This window comes from Hemicordylus capensis, chromosome 4 (genome assembly GCF_027244095.1).
Source record: "Hemicordylus capensis ecotype Gifberg chromosome 4, rHemCap1.1.pri, whole genome shotgun sequence".
NCBI classification, from domain to species: Eukaryota; Metazoa; Chordata; class Lepidosauria; order Squamata; family Cordylidae; genus Hemicordylus; species Hemicordylus capensis.
The window spans coordinates 185,209,126-185,232,783 of NC_069660.1; the positions used below are offsets into that span (position 1 = coordinate 185,209,126).

Sequence of the window (23,658 nt, forward strand, 5' to 3'; positions counted from 1 at the left end):
TCTCAGGTTGAGGAGGTGGCCAAAGGTGCTTTCTATCAGCTCCGGCTGATACACCAGCTGCGCGATCAATGACCTTAAAACAGTGGAACATCTGTTGGTGACCTCCAGACTTGACTTCTGTCAATTTTCAAAAAACACCCGAAAACCCATCTTTTTGTCCAAGCTTTCTCAGCTTTTTAAAATTGTCTGTTTTAATTTTATGGTTGTTTTTAAACTGTTCATTTGTTTTAACTTTTATATGTGTTTTAATTGTTTTATGTTAACCACCCAGAGATGACAGTCTGGGCAGTATATAAGTTTTTTAAAATAAATATATAATAAATTAATCTGCTTTCAATGCAATATGGCTGGTAGATCTCAACACCCCCACCCCTAAATAAAGGCTGATTGCTAATAGGCAGTCTGGTCAATAAACCAATTAAGCAGAAGTTTATGTGTGTGGAGTTCAGCAGAGCCAGATCACAGAGGGTGTTTTAATTACAAAACTCTTGGGGAAAAGAGAGGTGTAGCATCCTACCTCCTCTAGGAAGCCATTGGCCACAAAGGAAACCCAGAAACAAGCTGTGTGAACATACACAAAAGAAAACTTGGAGAAAAGAAGAGAGGGGCTGCTTCCCTAATGGTGCGAGTCTCATTCAAAGTGGCTTTACTCATCGAATACTCTGAGAACTGAAGGCCCTGTGTGAAAAAACTCCTGGAAAGGAGGATTACCCCTTTACTGCTCTCTAGGCAGGGAGGTGGAGCCCACCAGGGATGAATTGAGCACTTGTGGGCATTGTGCTGTGGAATGGGACTGGACATTACATTGTAAGATAGATTACAGATTAAATCTAGCATGAGATGTATTGACTTGACGGGATATTTTGAGTCCATTGAGGGCTCAGAGGAAGAGGAATGATGTCTGTGGGAAAGGAGATGTCCTGTGTAAATAGGAAAAGGTCTGGCCCAGTGAGTGTAGCACCCCTTCTCTTTGGAAGCTGGGGAGGGAAGTATATGGGAAGGGAAATGAGCAATGTGGAAAGCAGAAATTATATTGCATAGAAAGGAAATGTCAGGATGGAGGATGACTTTGTCTCAGGGAAATATGAGGAGGCGGCAATCATACTGCAGTGCTTGATGCAATAGGCTAAAATGATGGTCAAGACGAAGAAGATTTTGAAGGAAATGTGGTAAAAAGCCAAAGATTCAGAGGGATTTTGACACAAGTTGGATGAGAACTAGAGATAGGTCCCAAGAGAGGGACTACCATCAGCATCACTGAGTAAAGACAGGAAAGGCCCTTGAAGCACTTGTTGATGGCACATGAAAACAGCTCCAGATGGTAGTGGTTGTTGGAAATCTGAGATGGTGGGCGAGATGGACCCAGAAAAAAGGTACTGAGCTACAGCTGGCTATGGGATGATTTGCCAAATGGGGGCATAAGTGCAAGTTCACATTCCTTCTCCATATGATTAAGATGAGTTGGCAGGTGTATTGTCAAATCAGCCCCATGAATTTTCTTAGCAGGTCAGATCTTGAAAAAAATGGAGAATGAATAGGCAATCTGAACATGCCCTTCTCATTGTCCATGATCTAGAGAGCATGTGATGGAATTAAAGTAATACCCATATGGGAGAGTGTGCAGTTGTCTTCCCTAGTCTCAGAACAAGCTTGATTATTCCTAATGATCTCCCCACTATATATTACAGGTTTCTATACACTAGTTGCAGCTATGAAGTATTAAATGGGCCTATGCAGTAGTTATGCTTGCCAAATGCTGGTTAAAACGTTCTTTGCCTTTTTGTTTAAAGATAGCTGTTGATCTTCCTGGGCTGACAACTTTTCTGTAGTTATAGAAAGTTCTCTATAGTTTATATATCTATTACGAAGTATAAAAAGTGAAATTATCACAGCATGTGTTCTTCAAATACACTGCTTTTAAATTTTTATCTTGAGTACATTAAACAGAAGCAGTTTTAATCCCCTCCCTGTACTTTCAGCCCACTGAAACTTTAAATAGTGCACCTGGCAACAGATTTAAGAAGGGAAAAAATGGAGTTGCATAGTTGGCATGAAGGAAAACTTTGTCTGGGATCAACATTGTAAAGATCAACAGTGTAATGGATTTGTAGGCACATCCATGGTGTACAGGCACACTATTTATTTTGCTCTCTGCCTTTCTGGGTTGTGAAGCTTTATTTTAATTCTATTGTTAATTTCCAGTAACTGTGTACAATGAAATGTGTCGTCCCCCCCCCCAATTAGTTCTGGTAGTAACGGTAAAAACATTATATATAATGGAGAAGAAAGATGTTCATGTTTGAACAGAGTGATATACTGCCAAGCAAAACATCAGTTTTATCAACTAGATTTTAAGATGTAAGGGCAGATGGGACCATGATTATAATTATACATGCAGACCTTGCACTAATAATTAGCCATCAGGGGTTTAACAATGTATCTTTAGCCTATGAATCTTTGGTAAATAAATATTATCAGGAGCACTGCAGAAAAATAGATTATGTCTGTGTACATTCTTCCCTTTTTCTTTTTTTAATATTCTGGGCATCCTTTCCAGGGATTTGAATGTATTTAGGTTGTGAAACATCTGTGTTTACTCCATTAGAAAAATGTAAATTGCATTTTATGGATTAAAACCGGCATCAAACTTAATGCTGAACACTTGAGGATAACTCATTACCAAATAAATTAAAGGAGATTTTAAAATGATAATGGATATTTGATAAAGTGGCAATTCCAGTAATGTGTTCATTGACTTCCCCTGATATTTACCTGTGTTATGGATCTGAGCCTCCTGCTGCTCCACTCATTTAAAATGCCTTGTATTAGCACAATATTGAGAACAGAGATATAAGATTGTAGGCCTCATATGAAGCTAGTTTGCACTGTCAGACATTTGACTTAGTTAGCCTACATTTTATTTGCTCTGACTGACTCTTCAAGGTTTGAAGCAGGGATCAGGGGCAGATCAACCTTTTTGCCGCCTATAGGGAAAAAGGCTTTTGCCACCCTTTTAAAAAAAGCAGCTGCTGTGTGTGAGAGAGGAAAGTTTCCCCCTTTAACTTCAATTAGTTTTACTCTAGTCTATAGAAGAGCCTCAGCCCGAGTGCATTCACTTTGGAAGACGTGGGGAGAAGGAAGGAGCTGAGCTCGCCGTAGTCAGTGGTGGACTTTTAGAGGTTAAAAAAGGTGGCAGACTCCTCTCCTCTCCTCTCCACCCACCTGCAGCCAGTCACTGCCACCGCGCCCCATCCTTCCACTGGCGGCAGCGATCTTTTAGGGGGCAAAAGGGAGAACTTTCCCCTTGCCCAGTCCTTCCGTCACAGCAGCTACTGCCACTGTTGCCATGGCTTTTTAAAACACTGAAGTAAAGGAGGGAGGACTTTCCTCTCGCACCCTGCCACCGCCCCTAGAGATAGAGAGGCATGACAAAATTTGAGGAGCCTCAAATTTTGCTGCCATAGGCAGATGCCTCCTATACCTCCTTACTAATCCGCCACTAGCAGGGATCTTTCCCAGCCCTGGTACCTACAATTAATTTAGCTACTTATTTAGAGATCTGTACTCCACCTACTTCCCAGAGAACTCAAGGTGGCTTTCAAACAGGAAAATAACACATGTAGAATAAAACAATAGAAACAACATTTATAACATCTCTGTAAAGGTAGCAAAGGTTAAAACATATCAGACCGCTAGCTGGCCATGTTCCCATACGAAAAGACAGATAAGGAGAGGATTGTCTGAAAATTAGGGGGAAGGGAATTTCAAAGGGCAGGAGCCACCATGAAGAGGGCCCAACCTGTGTGTCACCACAAGACAAGCATGAGACAGTGGCAGATACACAGGAAAACCTCTCTAACATATCTTACAGGTTGGGCAGATACTTGCAGGAGTAGGTGCTTCTACAGATATCTAGTTTTCAAACACTTTAGGGCAGGAGTTCTCAAATTTGAGCCATTGTGGCTGGGGATGATGGGAATTGCAGTCCAACAATATCTGGGGGCCCAAGATTGAGAATCTTCTTTAGGGCTTTAAAGATAATAAGCAGCACTTTGAATTAAACCTGAAAAACACTGGCAACCAGTGAAGCTAATACAGCAGCAAGGTGATAGACTGGTCCAAGCATCTAGAGCCCATCAGGACACTTGTCACTGCATTTTGTGCCCACTGAAGCTACCAAAGGATCTTCAAGGGCAGCCATACTTAGAGCATGTTACAATAGTCTAAACAAGAGGTGGCATGGGCATGGATCACCATGGCAAGGCTCATACGATCCAGATAAAGGCATAGCTAATGCACCAGCCGAAGCTGAACAAAAGTACCCCTGGCCACAGCTGCTATTGGGCATCCAGGATCTGGCTTGGATACAGGAGCAATCCCAAGTTACAAGCTTGTTCTTTCAAGAGGAATGCTACCCCATCCAGAAAAGGCTGACAAGCTGCTCCCAGATTGGTGATCTCCAAACTCGAAGAGTCTGTTTTGTCCCATTCTCTCTGGCTCAGGATGGCAGTCTGATGTACTACTGAATGTCATCAGCAAAGTGTATGAACCCTGCAGGATGCCATGTGCCAATGGCCAGCACATTGAGTAGGAGTTCCACAGCGCCTCCTTCTGGAACCTACCAGCATACTGATGACCCCCCCCCCCATACCAACACTCTGGAAAACCTCCACTAGCCACTTCATGTAGATACTGAAGAGCGCGGAGAGACCATAAAGAACCCTGTGAGATGCTACATGCTAATTACCACAGTGCTGAGCAGAGGTCCCACAGTATCACTTTCTGGAACCTAGCTGGCAAGCAGGATTGGAGCCACTGCAAAGCAGTGCCTAATCCTGCCAGGTGGCCCAAAGCAGATAGCATGGCTAACGGTATCTAAAGCCACTGACAGGACCAGCAAGGATGCACTTCCTCTGCCTAGTCTGTGGCATACAGGAGCTAGACTGGAAACGCAAGTGAAATGGGGATTGGAGATGCAAAGCAAGTGATGTGCTGCAGCCCAATTGTCAAATTATACATTCCAGGATTTAAAGCACAGTTTTAAATCCTGGAATGCATAATTTGACGATTGGGCTCCAGCACATCACTTGCTTTGCATCTCCAATCCCATTTCCACGTGAGTTGGACAAGCTTGCCTGCGAGCTCTCACTTGAGGTTTTTGCAACCGCAGCCATTTGGCCCTTAATTCACAACCTTGACAGAAATATCCTAAGAAGGATTCTGCTGGTTCCAAAATGGAAGCTACAATCCTTGAGGAGTGTTAAGCCGCTGTGGTGACCCTCCTTAAAGAGATTTCTAAGAACTCCAAGGGCACTGATAAAAGATGGCATGTTAGCCTTAAGGACAAAATAGAAGACTTAAACCTTACTCACCTATGGTTCTGTATAAAACCTGTGTGCCACATTCCCCTTTTAGAGAATTACAAGGGTAGAACTCCCCAGGAGCAAAGAGGGTAACACTCTTGGCATTGGAGGTCCTCTCCTCATATGGAGCAATTTAGTTGGAATGTAGTGTACAAGAAATAGAAGCTGACATCCTAATGAAGTGCTTGCAGAAGGATGTTGTGTTAGTGCAAAGCGGTTGCACTAGCTACTTCTGCTAAGTCTGGAGCTTGTGTTCCAGACTAGTTTTGCACAACTGCAAGCATAACTGCGCAACCTGCAGCATACCTCACTTGTTTTAAAGGGAAATTTTGCCCAACGGCACTATAGCATAATAGCACAATTCCACAAATCTTAATTTTTAAACATAGTGATGCAATCCTCTTGTGCTTGAAGTTCACTTGTTACAAGACTGCATCTTTGATTTGGATGTCAGCTAGTGACTAAACAAAGGTGAGGTTTGTAAGACAATGAGGCGCTTCACACGAGCAGTGTGAAGTGTCAAAAGGACGTCTGCGGGGAGAGCCGGTTTTCCCAACCCTCCCTGCAGATGATCTCTCACCATTCCCTGGCTGGGCGGATTGCCCACCCAGATGAGTAGCAGCTCTCCTCTGGGATGCCTGGCAGCTCCGAGGGTTGGGTGCAGGAAAACGCTGTCATGTGGCACCCTGCCCCCGGAGCCCCAGTAATGCAGCACATAAGTGCACAATGCGTTATTGGGAGCCCCCCCACCCGCCCCCGCCGCCAGTGTGCCTGCTGCATCTGCAAGCAGCTGCGGCAGACACAGGATCAATTAGCCCAGTTTTTGGGTGCACTCACACCCAAACTCAGGTTAAGCGGTGGGCTACTTTAGAGGGCTTGCTGCCGCATCGCCACTGGGAGCCATGTGGCTCCCAGCAGTTCTCACGTGCAGCAAAAACTGGGCTCGCTTCCCTAGCCCGGTTTTTGCTCCTCATGAGAATAGCTTCAATACGAGCTACCCAGGTTTTCCTCCTACCTTGCTTCCACACAACCTAAAATTGGGAGCACACCCAGCTCCCAAACTTGGGTAGAACACAGTTTTTGATTGTGTGAATGGCCTCATTGTTTGTGAGCACTTAGCTCTCATATTATGACTTTCCACAGAAGACCAGTCATTAGACAGCTTGAAAAACTACATATGGAAGAGTATTATGAGACATGGCCCCTTTTACATCTATATCAACTTACTACAAAAACAAGTCACTGTTCACAATGTATGAAGTCATTCATACAATCAAAAACTGTGTTCTACCCAGGTTTGGGGAGCTGCGTGTGCTCCCAGTTTTTGGTTGTGTGGAAACCTCCTACCTTGCTTCCACACAATCACTTCTACCCAGGTTTTCCTTCTACCTTGCTTCCACACAATTGAAAATTGGGAGCACACACAGCCCCCAAACCTGGGTAGAACACAGTTTTTGATCGTGTGAACAATGACTTCAAGGTCTGATACAGTTGCTCTATGCATCTCCCACCCCTGCTATCTGAATTGCTCTGAGTTTCTGACACCATTGGCAGCCCTCCCATGAGGGGAGAGCTACAGTTGCAGACAGGTGCTTGTACCTAATGGCACATGTAGCATCTAGCTGGGCCGGTTCCTTGAAATTTAACAAAGACATTACATATTTGGGAGACTAAACACCATTCTGACACATATACTTGATAGGCTTTGTAGGAGAGAATATTTTCAGTTACCTTTTCCATAATTAAAGTCATTTCTATTATTTATTATAACATAATAAAGGTTTTAATAGATGTTATTTATTATACCCTGTTTTTCAACCATTAGGTCCTCCAAGCCGTTTCCTCATTTTTAAAGTACAACTTCAACTTGTTATTTCTCTTCCCCACCCCCACCCCATTTCGAATATCCTAGGGCTCTGTTGTAGCGGATCGCTCCTCAGCATCTTATAACTATTTATCTACTCCATTTTCAAATAAGTTTTTTTTTTAAAGTCACACCTTATCCTCTCAGCTCCAAAGCACTATCTTCAGACATAACTGTATGTCCCCAGTGAGTCCACTGCCTTAGGAATGACTCTTTGGCAGCTGCCTAAAGACAGATGCTCCCTGGGATGGCAGAGTTCTTTAATGTCCCAGGAGCCAAAGCAGAGAGAGACCAGGTGCTGTTCTGCTTGACATGTCCTCTGTTCATAGGTATGGAATGGTAATAGCTCTGATGGTACACCCTCTACTCCCTCTTGGGAATAGAGATCTTTTAATGTCCCAGAAGCCAAATCAGGGAGGAGGCAGGTGCACTTTTGTTAGAGGCGCCTGCAGTTGGTGGGTATGGAAGAACACTGGCCTAGATAGTGTGTTCTCAATTCTCTTCTTCTTGTGGCTAGGGATGTTTTAATGTTTCAGGAGCCAAAGCAGAGAAGAGGCAGATGCTGTTCGGATTGAGGCATCCTCCACTTGTACTTTCGTGGAAACCCAAGTACCACAACGCATTATCTGTGCAACATTTGTATTTCTTCTACATAATATTTCCCTAGTTGCTGTCATTATTATTACTAATAGTTAGGTATTCTTTTATTAAAAGTGTATTCAGTGCCTTAACTGCGCTGTATCCATCACTTTTATTATTTAATAATAAATCTCATGATTTCAAAACCATCCTTGTCTAGAAAATCACTGCCAAATCTCTTTTAAACAGTTCAGTAGAGCTCTTCATAATGGTTTTATTATGCCTTTGTTTCTATTCACAAAGAAGCTCCAACAATGAATCCCATGGTAACTGATTTTCCTCATGAGCAGGGATGTAGCAGCATACAAATGGATAAGCCTTATTACAACACTGCATCTCCTTTCAAAGTCAGGAAGGCAGGAAAAGTAGTAGCCAAAAGTAAAGAGATGTTGGAAAGGTGGTCAGTGCCATGTTCCAAAGCAAACATTAATCTCGACGTGCATGTGAACCATTCACAAGTTGGTAAGAAAAGAGAGTAGTTTGCATCAGTTTGATACTACAGGTGAAACTCGGAAAATTAGAATATCGTTCAAAAGTCCATTAATTTCAGTAATGCAAATTAAAAGGTGAAACTGATATATGAGACAGACGCATTACATGCAAAGCGAGATAAGTCAAGCCTTAATTTGTTATAATTGTGATGATCATGGCGTATAGCTCATGAAAACCCCAAATCCACAATCTCAGAAAATTAGAATATTACATGGAACCAAGAAGACAAGGATTGAAGAATAGAACAATATCGGATCTCTGAAAAGTATAAGCATGCATATGTATTCAGTACTTGGTTTGGGCCCCTTTTGCAGCAATTACTGCCTCAATGCGGCGTGGCACGGATACTATCAGCCTGTGGCACTGATGAGGTATTATGGAAGACCAGATGCTTCATTAGCGGCCTTCAGCAATTCTGCATTGTTTGGTCTCATGTCTCTCATCCTTCTCTTGGCAATGCCCCATAGATTCTCTATGGGGTCAGGTCAGGCGAGTTTGCTGGCCAATCAAGCACAGTACACTGTATACTTTTCAGAGGTCTGATATTGTTCTATTCTTCAATCCTTGTCTTCTTGGTTCCATGTAATATTCTAATTTTCTGAGATTGTGGATTTGGGGTTTTCATGAGCTGCACGCCATGATCATCACAATTATAACAAATTAAGGCTTGACTTATCTCGCTTTGCATGTAATGCATCTGTCTCATATATCAGTTTCACCTTTTAATTTGCATTACTGAAATTAACGGACTTTTGCACGATATTCTAATTTTCTGAGTTTCACCTGTATGCAGCCAATCTGAATGTGAGTGGTTAACTCTGAAATGCACTCCCTGTTGAAGAGCAAGAGCCTCCCCATCATCTCTGACAACTTTTTAAAAGGCAGTCAAGACACATTTGTTCACCCAGGCTTGTTATTAGATACTGTTTTAATAGTTTGTTTAAATAGTTTTAACATTGTTTACAATTTTAAATTATTGCAATGGTTTAAACTTTTTATTCATTGTAATTTGTATTGGATTATTGTAAACTGTCCAGAGACTTAGGTTTTGGGTGGTATACAAATACGTTAAATTCAGGGGCGTAACTACAATTAGGCAGGGGGAGGCCATTGTCTTGGGGGCCCCCACCTTGGGGGGGCCCCTCAGAGGCTCTCCCCCACCCGATCTTCCTTTTGAAGTAATTGAATCGCCTCGTTTCCAGGCGGCGCAGAGCTGAATCGCAGCGATCGCCTCGCACTCCAGCAGCGGGAAGGAATCGCCCAGGTTTGGCCAGGGAGAGAATGAGGGCAGAAATTTGCAAGTCTCGCGGTTCAGGGAACCAGGCCGGGCAGGGAGGCGGCAGGTGATGCCGCGATCATCCTTTTCCTTCCCTTGAGCGGGCTGCCGGCACTCTTGGGAGGGTAGTAGGACGGAGCCAACTAACCGGGCTATCGGTGGCTGCCAAGGCAGGAGAGAGCTCACAGTGCGATCAGCCCCCTTCACTCCTCCTCCTTAATTTGCTGGCCGCCTAGATCTTATCGGCTGCCGGCCAATCAGCACCTGGTCACGTCAGGGCTCCCTGATCCCCCGCAGGAGAGGCGGGGGAGGGCGAGGCCCCAAGGAACTCCTGCACCCTCCCCTCTTCCAGGCCACCGAAGCCCCCAAGGTGCTGGCCCAGCCCTCTGTCAGAAGAACCGCTGAAGTGGGGGAAGGGCTGTCTCGAGCATCCACCCACAGGTTTGAGGAGGCAGGGGGACCATTTAGGAGGAGGGGGTAATGTATTGTGACCGTCTCCGCCCGCAGGTGACAATTCCTTGGGGGAACCAGCCACCACCTCTGAGCATCTCACTGGCTCTCAACGCCGAGCAACCTTTATCAATAGGATAATATAATCCTTGGACTGATAGTGAAGGATGCAAGGCTAGCGATTCTTACTTGGGATTAAGCCAATGTGGACATCTTCTGGGGAGGGATGCAAATCCCTGGCTGTTTAGAAATCAGTAAACAATTGAGGGGGTGACTTTGTTCTGTGCTGATAACGTTGCCTAAGTCTAGTAACTGTGAGGTTTTGAAACGTCACCACAACCCAGGTTCATAATACTTGCACTGGGGTTTTGTTTGGGGTCGTCTTATTTCTCTGTTTTTGCAATTTAACCGGGAATATATATATTCAGGCGTACATGAGTCTGAAATGGGCGCTTCTGGGATCAAATCGCGTCTGATCGAGGTTCAGGGTGTTAACATCTCCAAGCCACACACTGCTTTGCTCTCTCTCTCATGAACTCTGAATTAATTTCCTACCCTGAAGTCCAAGCAAGTCCTCCTGTAGTTTGTTCACTACACATGTACCACCTGCAAAACTTATTTCAGATGACTGGAGTCTAGACTTCAGAAAGGGAGTAAACTATTTCTGGACTGTACCATTTCAAGTGAGGTATGATCAGACTGAATGCACCTCCATATCAAACACCCACTGCACATAGAAATCTAGCAAGACAGGGAATTGTCATGAATTGTCCCCTTTGCTAAGCAAGGTCCATTCTGGTTTGCATTTGAATGGAACACTACATGTGTGGGCACTGTAAGATATTGCCTTTAGAAGTGGGGTCGCTGTAGGAAGAACAGAAAAATTTTCGGGGGGGGGTGATTTAAGAATCTTGTCTCAGGGCCCACTCCAACCTAGTTACGCCCCTGGTTAAATTAAATGAATGAATGAATAAATGAATGAATAAATAAATAAATAAACAAATACCTGCTGTGACCAATTATTTTGTATAATTTTGTTATACAAAATTATAACAGCAATATATATGCTCAGCACAAGGTAAAGGTAAAGTGTGCTGTTGAGTCGGTTTTGACTCCTGGCGCCCACAGAGCCCTGTGGTTGTCTCTGGTAGACTACAGGAGGGGTTTGCCATTGTTTCCTCCCATGCAGTGTGAGGTGATGCCTTTCAGCATCTTCCTATATTGCTGCTGCTTGATATAGATGTTTCCCATAGATGTTTCCCAAGATTTCCCATAATCTGGGAAACATACCAGTGAGAATTCGAACTGGGAACCTCTTGCTTGCTAGTCAAGTCATTTCCCCACTGCGCCATTAGGTGGCCAGCACAGTACTCACTCAGATATCTTCGTGGAAATTGTTATGTATTTTCTAGCAAGATAAGGATCCCCAGTATACTCACTCTTCTGTGAATGAGGTTTATCAGGGATCGAAGATAGATGCAGTCAAACTTCTTGTCAGCTCATGAAAGACTGTGAAAGTTTCAATTTGTGCTAGCTTAACTACTTCTCTGTATATTAAAGGTTTATAAAATCATAAACAAAGAATTACAAAATTGTATGATAGCCTAAACTTGTAGTCAATATCCTCTCATGGTGGAAAATACTAATTATCCAATCATGTTCTTGTTATCCAAACTATTAATACATAGTTTCTTTATTAACTGGCTTCCAATATCCAACAACTGAAACTGATATAGCCTAATCAGGTCTGTATACCTTCAAAATAATAGGCATTTTCTCTTGTTGAGAAAAAAATCCTCTCCCTCCCTCTCCAAATTTTTTAACTGGGAACTACACAACTATAAACATATATATGTATTTCCTAGGGCTGAGACAAAATGTGTTTGTGAGTGTGCGTGTGCGCGCGCACACACACACACACACACACACACACGTAGAGAGCTTTTCATAAACACTTGCTGCTGCAGCAAAACCAGAAACTCCTTTAACATTGTTGAGGAACAATCTTGAAAAAGGGCAAAGGTGTTTATATTGGGTTTGTTTTATTTAAGTTTGCCAAAAATATAGTCAAATCAGATGGACTTCATAGTGCTATAACATTATCATGTTTACAACATGATTCCTGGTTAGTTACTAGCACTCCAGGAAGAAGAAACTGCCCTAAAAATGGTGCTGAAGCAGCCTCAGGGATGGGAAACAATAGTAGCTCTCTCGCTCACTCAGATCTATCTACTCTACTCTACTCTATCTACCTATCTCCAGGAACAAAAAAAGTCCTGAGACCTTTCGAAGCAGCACTACTACTGCTAGTAGTATTAGGGGCTACTGCTACAAGGAAAATTTAGCCATTACTTCCCCTAGTGTGCAGAAGTGTTTTCCACACAAATTTCTAGATTTTGGCCCATGATTTTTTTGCTTTAATTTTGGTTAAGATCTGAAATGGAGTGTGAGACTGCCAAGCTATACTTTAATTCTGGATATGTATTTAGGGTGACGGCAGTGAACTCTTGTCACCTGCAAGCAGAAAGGCTGGAGAAGTTGGGAAACTGCTCCTAACTATTGTTTGCTTTGTGCAGATGTAAAAATATACCTGTGGGCCGAAAATGTTGTATGTTTGTGTGAGTGTGGGTGCATTTCATATACTGATTTGAAATAACCAGCCAATTCTTTGGCTGCAGACTTCTGGTCTCTACCATTATTCCTCTGGTAAGAACTCTAGTGGAGTTGTAGGATTATCATGAAAATCACACACGAGAGAATACCAAAACAAATACTCTTCTAGGCATAAACCTTTTATGGCTAACTAGACCAGTTTCTAATTTATTTATGCTGCGTGAACATATGAAAAAAGATAACTGTAACTACATGAAAATTAAACTCTATACACTCATTCTTCCAAAATATACAAATGTTAAATAATTATTACATGCCATTATTTGATAGAATAAAAATTACTATCCACTAGACCAGGGATTCTCAACGTTGTGTTCCCAGATGTTATTGGACTTCAACTCCCATAACCCCCAGCCCCGGTGACCTTTAGTTGGGGATTATGGGAGTTGAAGTCCAATAACATCTGGGGACACAACGTTGAGAATCCCTGCACTAGATGATGTTATACTTCTTAGATTTAGATTAATTCTGTTTGTTATCATCTGCAACATTTAGAAGAAGAACTCCATTTCAAGAAATCAACTTTTCTCTTGGACTCCATGGGCTGCACACAAAAGTTCTATTAACTATGAGAGGACAGCAGGGGACAGTGTGACTAGTACAGCAACCGCAGCGAGAATACCTGAGGAGCCCTACCCCTTTTTCACAGTGCTGGGGCAGGGAGATTTTCAGGATGAGGGAACTGGCATGTCCAACCCGTCTGATTCCCTCAGCTGGCCTGCCGGCAGGAGGTTAAAGGTTCGTCCTTAAGAGACGAGATCTTGAGAAGGACCAGAGAACTCTTGCGAGATCTTGGAATGAACTCTCAAGTTCGGCCGAGATCTCGCAAGACTTGCCCAAGATGTTGGGCTTATTTAAAGAGGTGCTGGTCAGTGATGAAGAGCCAGTACATGGGGAGGGCTTGAGCTGGCAAGAGCCCTGGGTGGCATCTGTGAGGGGAGGAAAGAGTGGCAGCAACCCCAATAGGGGTTGAACAGGCCGCAGACAGGGGACTCCCTCTTTTAGCTCTCTCTCTTTAAACATTCTCTATAGGAATCACTCACCATGTCGGATCTGTGCAGTGGATGGTAAAGGACTTGAGGGAGGAGACCCATGTTAACTTTGGCATGATCACAGTCTCCAAACATTTGTGAGCCCCTATACACAAGTTTTATAAGCTGGGACATCCCAATGTATTAAACCAATTCTAGAAAAAGTTACAATATACTATGGCAGTGCTTATGTCAAAGACTGCCATGAAATTACCAGTTCGGAGTCCCTATTTGGGTACATGTTCCTTGGAAGTATCATGGCTGCAATAAGAATGATCAACAGCAAGAAAGCTTTCTGTCAATGTGTACTGTGAGCAGTGGGAGTAAACAAAGATTTGAATGAATGGTTCACATCATTAACGTTGCAAGACAAGTCGGCATTTTCATCATCTGTGCTGCTTCACATCTTTCTTTGTAAGGTAACACAGGAAGATAATATAAACGCCTCATGATCCAACAGTATAGCAATAAGAATTTCCCTCTGACATTCATGACAAAATTAAGGAACAAAGTGAGTGAAGTCTGAAATGCTATTCAAGATTTTTAGAAGGGATGGGATGGGGAAGTGGGGAGCAAGACAACACTCAGTTTTTCATGTTTGGTAGTGACAAACATGCCAATGCTGTCGCCGATGCCCAGAAGAAATCAATGTCACAAAATTAAGCTTTTGTCATTTTAAGCAAGTTCTAATTAGCAAATCACACTACAAAACTTCAACTCAAATGTTCCTCTCATCTTAACATCTGCATATTGAAACTCAGCATACATCAATATATCAAAAATGCAAAATCACCAGGTCAGTTTATTACAAACAAGTTCACAAAGGTCAATAGGCCACACCCACCCACCACTTGCATACCTGTGGACATATGCCTATTTTAGTCATTTGTGGCACACTGATCACTAAGTAAATGAACACTCCTTGCAATGTTCCTATTTATAAATGTTTTCCAGCCAGCTCACCCTCAGCAGTGTGGGAGTTGCTACAACTTCATTGCTTCTCAAGCTGTTCTAATAATTTAAGAACCCCAAGCTTGGAGGATAAAAGGGAGTCAACAGGGGGGTTATTTCCAGAGTCTGCATCACCAAACTCCTTGGAAGAGCAATGCTGATGTGGAAAGCATCCTCCATCAATGAGATCTTGGGATTCCTGTGCTACTTACTGGAGCAGTAGGGGGAGGAGCGACACTTCAGAGCCTCCCATGCTGCTGAGGTAACAAAAGAGCAGACCCTTCCCACTAAAACTGGCCAGCCTGGAGACAATTTATAGGGTTGTATCTGGACAGTTATCCTTCCCCTGCCAAACAGAAGAGAGCAGCCACTTCCAAAGGCCTCTTTGCCTAGTTAGTAACTGACCATAATCTGCTCAGTAAATCCAGCTTTTAAAATCTGTAAACACAATTCCTAAAAACATAAACAGTACTGGATTTGCACTGCTTTTATCTTCAGGGTCATAAAAAACAAAGGCGAAAAACTCTTGGATTCTTCTTCTTTGTTTAAGAATGAGGTGGATGCTTTTCACTGTATATTGAAAACCACTTGAGGTACAGACAGAAAATGGCAGAAAATTATTGAAACAGTTGACCTTATTCACAGTTTGTACATTTCATACTTGATCTGACCATTCTGATATTTAAAAGTCTTGTATATTTTCTATTCCCTGACCACTCTGTAAACACTTCTTTAAAATGTAAGCAGAAAAAAAATGTAATACTAATATTAAAAAATTGGCACAGCTCAGTGTGTGTGTAGGGGGGGGGTGTTTAGGGGCAATTGTGTTGGCAGCTCCCATCTTGGATGCAGTGACCGAGGTAAGAGAATTGCATTACAAAAAAGCAAGATTTTAACCACCAGTATGACTGCTGAAGAGAGATCTGAGTTGCTGCCAGTGCATTAAGGTGAACTCCCACAAGGGTTTGGGGAGTTTTACCTTAGTGGTAGCAGCAGCAACCTGGAACACTTTCTGGTGGCTGAGCTGGTGGCTTTTATCTTTTTTCACCAATGCTTCATGGGTTGGCCATCGGCCCTCAGCCAGTGTCCAAGTGGGCTGACCCCTGATGCCACCCCGATATAGCTTTCTGTATTCATTTCCAGTTGCTAGAGTGTGTATGTGAGTGTGAATGATACAGATATTGAGTGTAGAGAGTGGGAGTGAAGGCGGGGGTTCTTCTTTTTTCTCACTGTATGTCCAACAGTTTGATTAATCCAATTCTATACACAGGCTGCCTTGCAACACTTCCATCCTATGTACCATAGTACCATCATTCCCTTCCGTTTTTTCTAGGAATAACAGGCATTCAAAAAGATCCAAATCCACAAAAATCATTATTGACAAGGACCTTGTAAATAGTTATTTTAAATTAAATCTTCATTATGCTGCTTTTAAAAAATTAAAAAATGTATGTGTCACCATAAATAGTATCCTTTTGACTGCTGTTGCTGTGGGTTACTATTGAACTCATTGGACTTCAAATCTCTTGCAGTAGATCAGTAAACTCTAGCAGTTGCTCTAATTTCAACTTTGGTTGGAAAAAAAGGCAGAAGTAGTGCATTGGGGGAAGTACTCAGACAAGTAGTTCTTGTTCAGCTACAGACACTGGGATGGCACTGATCGTCTAGATCAGGGATTCTCAACGTTGGGTCCCCAGATGTTATTGGACTTCTACTCCCATAATCCCCAACCAAAGGCCACTGGGGCTGGGGATTATGGGAGTTGAAGTTCAATAACATCTGGGGACCCAATGTTGAGAATCCCTGATCTAGATCCATTTCTATTTGGCTTCAGGACCGGGTTCAGAACTGAATCTGCCTTGAATTATCAAATAGATGACCTATGCTAGAAGAAGGACAGTGTGTGTGAGTGTGTGTGTGTGTGTGTGACTCTTGGTGGCTGCCAGTATAATCAGCTGTAGTATGCTTTTTAAAAATGCAATTATGCCTTTTTGTGCCTTCTGCCCTTTTTTATCTTTTTAAATGCCTTTTATACTAGGGATGATCCTGAAGCATTTCTGCGCCTTTTTGGAGATGTGCCGAAATGCTTTGGCTCCCTGGCGCTGAAATGTTTCAGTGTGGGGCAAGGGGTTCCCTTAAGAGGCAGGCAGGTCCTACCAGCCTGTCCTCTAAGCCCATGCCAGCCCACCGTGGCGCTGCCTCAAGCTGATGTTTGCATGGAAGTATTTCTATTGAGACAGCACTGTAGTGGGCCGGTGGGGGCTTGGATGACAGGCAGTAAGGACCTGCCCACCTCCTCTTAGGGGAACCCCTTGGTGCCCATGAATGTGCACCAAAGCAAATCGGTGCACATCCCTATTTTATACCTTTATGTCTTGTATGTCTTTTAATGTTATTTTATTATCTATCTATCTATCTTTCTATCAATCAAATTTGTACACCACCCCAAACTTTCCTCTCTGAGAGGTTAACAATAGCATAAAACAAGTTAAAAACATATACAAAAATTTAAAACAACTTAAGAATTTAAAAATCAACCACAGATTAAAATCGAAAAATTTTAAAGTGCCGAAAAAGCTTGGGTGAAGAGGTGGATTTTCAAATGCTTTTAAAAAATTGTCAGAGATGGGGAGGATCGTATCTTAGCAGGAAGCACATTCCACAAGCTCAGGGCAGCAACCAAGAAGGCCTGTTCCTGTGTGCCCACCAGCCGAGCTGGTGGCAACTGGAGACAGATCTCTCCAGATGACCTCAATGGGCGGTGGGGCTCATAATGAAGAAGACGTTCTCTTAAATACTCAGGGTCTAAGCTGTTTAGGGCTTTATAAATTATAACTAGCACTTTGTATTTTGCCCGGAAACCTATTGGCAGCCAGTGTAACTCTATCAGCAAAGGAGTGACATGGTCTCTCCAAGATGACCTAGAGACCAACCTGGCTGCTGCATTCTGTACCAACAGGAGTTTCCAGACTATGTACAAAGGCAGCCCCACATATAGCACATTGCAGAAGTCGAGTCTGGAGGTTACTAACATAGGTACCACTGTTTTGAGGTCGTTCATCTCAAGAAACGGACAGAGCTGGCATATCAGCCGAAGCTGATAGAAAGCCGCTCTGGCAATAATTTTATTAGGGCAATTAAGACAATTTATTCGGAGCAATATGCTCTAAGATTATTGTAACTGGGGAATTATCAGACAACTGTGTAATACAAAAAGGGACTAGACAAGGATGTCCACTTTCCCCATTGCTTTTTATATTGGTTCTAGAAGTACTTTGTAGAACTATTAGAGAAGATGATAAATTACACAGTCCCAAAATTGGGAAACAGGATTATAAGCTGAGAGCCTTTGAAGATGATGTTGTGCTGTTTTTAGAGAATCCAATGGATAAGATTGAAAGACTCTTGGATAAAATACAACAATTTGGTCAGCTGGCTAGATTCTATATAAACAAGACCAAGACTAAGGTGTTAACTAAAAATATGGATCAGAAAACCAAAGACAGATTCTCTGAAATAAGTGAGCTGAAAGTGGAGAAGAAAGTTAAATATTTGGGGGTTTGGTTATCAAATAACAACTCCCTGTTGTTTACAAATAATTATGTCAAAATATGGAATTCAGTGAAAACTGATTTACAAAGATGGTCTAAAATGAATCTGTCTTTAATGGGAAGTATTTCAGTGGTGAAAATGAATGTCTTGCCTAAAATGTTGTTTCTCTTTCAGACTATTCCCATAATTAACACTTTAACTTGTTTTAAGCAATAGCAGAAGGATATAACTAAGTTTGTTTGGCAGGGGAAAAGACCAAGAATTAATTTTAAGAATCTAACAGATGCAAAGGAAAGAGGTGGTCTTACCTTGCCAGACTTAAGGTTGTATTTTGATGCTGTTTGTTTGACATGGTTAAAAGAATGGATAACGTTAAGAAACCCTAGAATTCTTGATTTAGAAGGATTTGACAGAAGGTTTGGATGGCATGCGTATTTGTGGTATGAAAAAAGTAAAATACATAAAGATTTTTTGAACCACTATGTGAGAAGTTGTTTAATGAGGGTGTGGTTAAAATACAAAAATTAGTTTGAACCTAAAACTCCGTTATGGGTATCTCCGATTGAAGCCTTATCACGTAAAGAAGTAAATATGCAAATGTGCTGGGGTACCTATAGGGATTTGTTACATTTTCAGGAAAAGGATTGTAAATTAAAAAGCTTAAACTGAAATACAAGATTTGGTTAGAGATTGGTTTCAGTATCATCAGTTAAATGAGATGTATAAGAAGGACCTTAATGTCGGATTTGAGGACCAGACTTCAAATTTCGAGAAGGAATTATGTCAAAACGATGAAAAATTAGTATCTAAAATGTATAAACTGTTGCTTTTGGAGGAGACAAGAGAGGAACTGGTTAAAATGACTATGATAAAATGGGCTCAAGATGCGGGGCGTAATATAGAAATGGCAGCCTGGGAAAAGTTATAGAAAAATGACTTAAAATTTACTGCATGTTATGCTATCAAAGAAAATTATTATAAAATGATGGATAGATGGTATCTGACACCAAAAAAACTGGCATTAATGTATAAAAATGTTTCAAACAAATGCTGGAAGTGTGGACATTTTGAAGGCACATTTTTTCATATGTGGTGGACCTGTGGGAAGGCTAAAGCCTATTGGGATATGATATATAATGAATTAAAGAAAATATTTAAAATGACATTTCCTAAGAAGCCAGAATCCTTCCTGCTGGGAATAACACAAGGTGCAATCTCTACAACCAATTTAACATTTTTTATGTATGCCTCCACGGCGGCTAGAATTATATATGCACAGAAATGGAAGTCTAGTGAACTGCCTTCAAAAGAAGACTGGCTGATAAAAAATTTGGAATATGCGGAGATGGCAAAACTTACAGCACTATTGAGAGATCAAAACTTGGAATGTTTTAAAGAAGATTGGAAACCATTTTTGTTGTATCTAAAGAATTACTTTCCTACTATGGACTTGACAGCAGGGTTTGAAATTTAGTATAAATCGCAGCTTGGTTAGATTAATTATGTTTGTAAGGGTTTGAACTTATGTTTTGATTTATTATCATAGCAAGGGTAAATTTTATAGTTGTTGATTCACGAAGAAATGTGGGCGGGAAGTCCTCCCTTTTTGTGTGTATTTTTAATGAATGATAATATTGTTATTCTTAAAATCAACAAAAATTTAATTTGCAAAAAAAAGAAAGAAAGCCGCTCTGGGATACCAGGGAGAGGTGTGGATCCAGAAGTACTCCCAGACTTCTCCCCTTTTATGCATTTAAATGCTTTTAAATATTTCCTTAGGTCTATTAATGTATCTTTATGCATCATACTTTTGGACTGCGTAACCAGTATACAGTGACATTTAATGCTCACTTGCATCATACTTCTGTCAGATGTTCCCTTCCTATATTCTAAATTATAGAAATTAAAGCTTCTTGTTAAACAGGTCAAAAGAATCAACAAATTCAAAATAGTCCCTTTTAATTTTATTATAGCTGTTTTTAAAATCCACCTTTATTATTTAGACATTTAAAATTATACTTTGACCATATATGTTATGATTTTCTTTCTAACACCTCCCCAAAGCAAGTGAGAAATATCACAGGCTTTTCTGATGGAATCTGAAAGGGGCAGAGTGGAGTTCTCGGGGGACCATGGGCAGCATCCATGTAGACCTGGTGAGGTGTGTATGATTGAACTGGTGGAGTGGCCACTGTGGTGTCCAAAATAACAGTGGTGCAACAAGATTGGCTTACAGTGGAAGAAAGGGAGGTGGGGCCATGGACAAGCTCCCAGAAGGCTAAGGGATGCTGGGTGGTATGAATTTATGCACACTGCCAGGGCCAGATTAAGACATGCTGAGGCCCTAAGCTAAGTCAAGCTTAAAAGGCATCATAACATTACAAAGTGGGTTGGAAGTTCCACCCTGTCATGCCAATCACCTTCTCCTTCGCTACATTGCTCACAGTTACCCCAGCATTAGTCTGAAAAGGTAAACACTGTCTGTACCAATATGGCAGGAGCTGGACTAAACCAGGCCTTGGTCTAATAAAGTTTTAATATAATTTACAGCTATTTCTGCACAAATCTATAAACTCAATATGATAAATATTTGTGTAGCCATATAAGTATTTTTGTCTTATCAGAATGATGTCAATTTTAGAGTCTTTCCCCCTTATTTTTCAGCCAGTTACGTAAATCCTAAAATGTAGTCATTTTTTGGTATTCAGGGGCCCCTCATAATGTGAAGCCTTAAGCTGTAGTTTTCTTGTGCCCAAATCTAGCACTGCACACTGCTCCCTATTACAGAGCAAAAGTGCCATTCACAGGCCCAGTATGGAAGAATGAGCCTGCATTCCAAGAGAAGCAGTTGTGCCTTGGGATCCTCGTACACTGTGTTGCTGATACTTCTGGGGACCTTTTAACTTGTATTTGCTGTGCAGTGGCATAGCTAGGAAACAGGAGGCCTGTGTTCATCCCTCTCCCCCATGGCAGTCTCTCAGAGTGAGAGAGAAAATGAATCAAATAGGGAGGAGTGAAGCTGGGGGGCCCTCAGGAGCTGGGGCCGCCCGGGTTCTTTGGACCCATCTGCTCAATTATAGCTGCACCTCTGTTTCCGTGATACTTTTTTGGTTTGTAAACCACCATGAGAAAGAGTTACAATAGAAAAGTAGGATATACATTACTAAAACAAATACAAAGTCTTTGTGGATGATACGTTCATTAACCATATTTCCAAGCAAATCAACATGCACATACACCAGCATTATAATGGATTAAATAATATTTTTTAATTGATAGTTCTGAATGACTTTGGGAATACTGATCGGGGCAGTATGTCTCCTTATAGAAAAAAATTATGTCACTGAGATCAGAGATTTTGTTATGATTAGTTGGAATGTATTGAAAAAAACTCCACATTTATGCACAACAGCAACAACAATTATAAATACGAACTAATGCAAATATGTAACTAAGATTGACAGTAAATGACATTGCAATTATTTTGTACCTCTTTATGCATTTATCCAATTGCTTAAATGATTACTGCTTTTTTAAGCATTTTGACTGTTAAGGAATTATGAAATCATTTCCCCCCCAGAGGACTCTCAAATGTCCAGCATTTCATCTCAAATACTAGGAATCTCAATAGCTTTCTGATTTATTTACTAAATCAGCTCCACAATGTGTCTGTCCTATTATCATGAGTCAACAAATGGACTTTTCCTTTGTCAGCTTCTAAATACTACATAGTTATTCAAAGCTGAAGAGATGTTTACAAGATCATCTAGTGCAGCCATTCAGCAATTCCTTACAAAAATGTTCTTCTAATACAAATTCACTTTACAAGCCTAATTGAGCTTTCAGCCAGGCAACCTAAGAAACTAATCTACATTTAATATTCCATGAAAGTCTCCTTAGATTGAACTTTTAAAAAGTGAGATCTAATAGCAGTATAATTCTGCATATGGATTCATTTGAAAAGATAACTTTTTTTCATTGTTAAACAACAGATACTAGATAAATCACATTTCAAAATACTGCAATTAAAGGCATACATATTTTAAAGGACATAATTTCTCTACTAAAATGCTCCAACTGGAAGAATGACCAAAAGGTTATCCAATAATATGTTTCCACATAATTATGTTTGCAATAAATGTCCTGAAGCACTTTCTGCATTTCCATACTCTACAGAACTGCATTTATTTTTCACAATGTTTTCTTAGCACAATCCTTCAGAAAAAGGAGCTAACCCTAGTAGATTCATAAGTCATGCAATTTTATCGCCTCCACAGTTTTCACAGTGAGTATTTTTGCTACCAGGTTCTGCAAAGATTCGTTATCAGGTAACACATACAAGGCAATATCAAGGTCATTTTAAAATAATGTTGTGTCTCTGCTAAAAATCTCAGATCCCCTCTCAGATCCCATCACAGGAAGATTATCAATACAATCCATTACCAATGTCAATCAATTAAGTGCAAAGACAGAGAAACAACAATGCAACTCTCATACAATACCTAATGCTGTTCATGCTTCCAGTGTCAGATCCAAGTTTACATCTTTCCAGCTGGCTGGCTACAATTTGCCGTTCAGCTTCAAGTTCTCGTGTAAGCCTTTCAAACTGTAACTCCTGAAACACAAATACAGACACTCTTGTTAGAATCTTGATGACAATCCTAGTTAATATGCAACTGGGTCTCTTTTTTTGGTAGCTAATGATAGGATGCTCTTTACTCTACTCACCCACTAGTAGGGTTGTCAACTTATTGCATTTAAGAACAAAACAAAACTGTTGGAGCCCAAGGAGTAGTGCTGGGTGGTACCATACCATTGTGAACTAAATGGTAGGGCATCAAATCAGAATAACTGTATCCAATTTGATGCACCATTTTGATGCACCATTGTTAATACTGGTACTGCTTGATACAATATTTTCCATATTGTATTGGACTATATTGAAGTGCAACTTGTTTCTCTTTTAATCTGGAACAGTGCCCTATATGAAAAATGCTAAGAGAGAAAGGAGAGCAGTTATGTGAGTGAAATCTCTAGCTGCACAGTGCTTCAATGCCTCCTCAGGCTTGCTGCTGCTCAAACATATTGCAATTGTTTAATCTACATGTTTGTTCCCTTCCAATCACAGTGCTTTGGGGGAGGGATGTAGAAATAATATATTATTATTAGGCAGGGTGGATTTAAATCACTAGTCAGTAAGACTAGATTTAAATCATGGTTTTTTACATAAATACTCATTCTTGCTGGTATAATCTTAATATTTACAACCAGATGAAGGTTTCATTTTTTGTCCTCTTCTAGATAGAAAAATTGCCCAAAATAATCTTACAGAAACCTCTGGAAGAGCATGACATTGTGAATGGATTA

The 23,658-nt window shown here is 41.2% G+C and overlaps 1 protein-coding gene across 6 annotated transcripts in view; it reads right to left on the reverse strand.

Annotated features, from left to right (window-relative positions):
* The window catches only part of CTNND2 (catenin delta 2), a 924,887-nt gene that overhangs the window by 597,668 nt on the left and 303,561 nt on the right, over positions 1-23,658 (reverse strand). For all 6 annotated transcript variants that reach the window (XM_053242882.1, XM_053242877.1, XM_053242879.1 and 3 more), the window contains one exon: positions 22,794-22,906. In XM_053242882.1, coding sequence (XP_053098857.1) covers positions 22,794-22,906 — 113 coding nt within the window. The remainder of the gene's footprint in view (positions 1-22,793; positions 22,907-23,658) is intronic.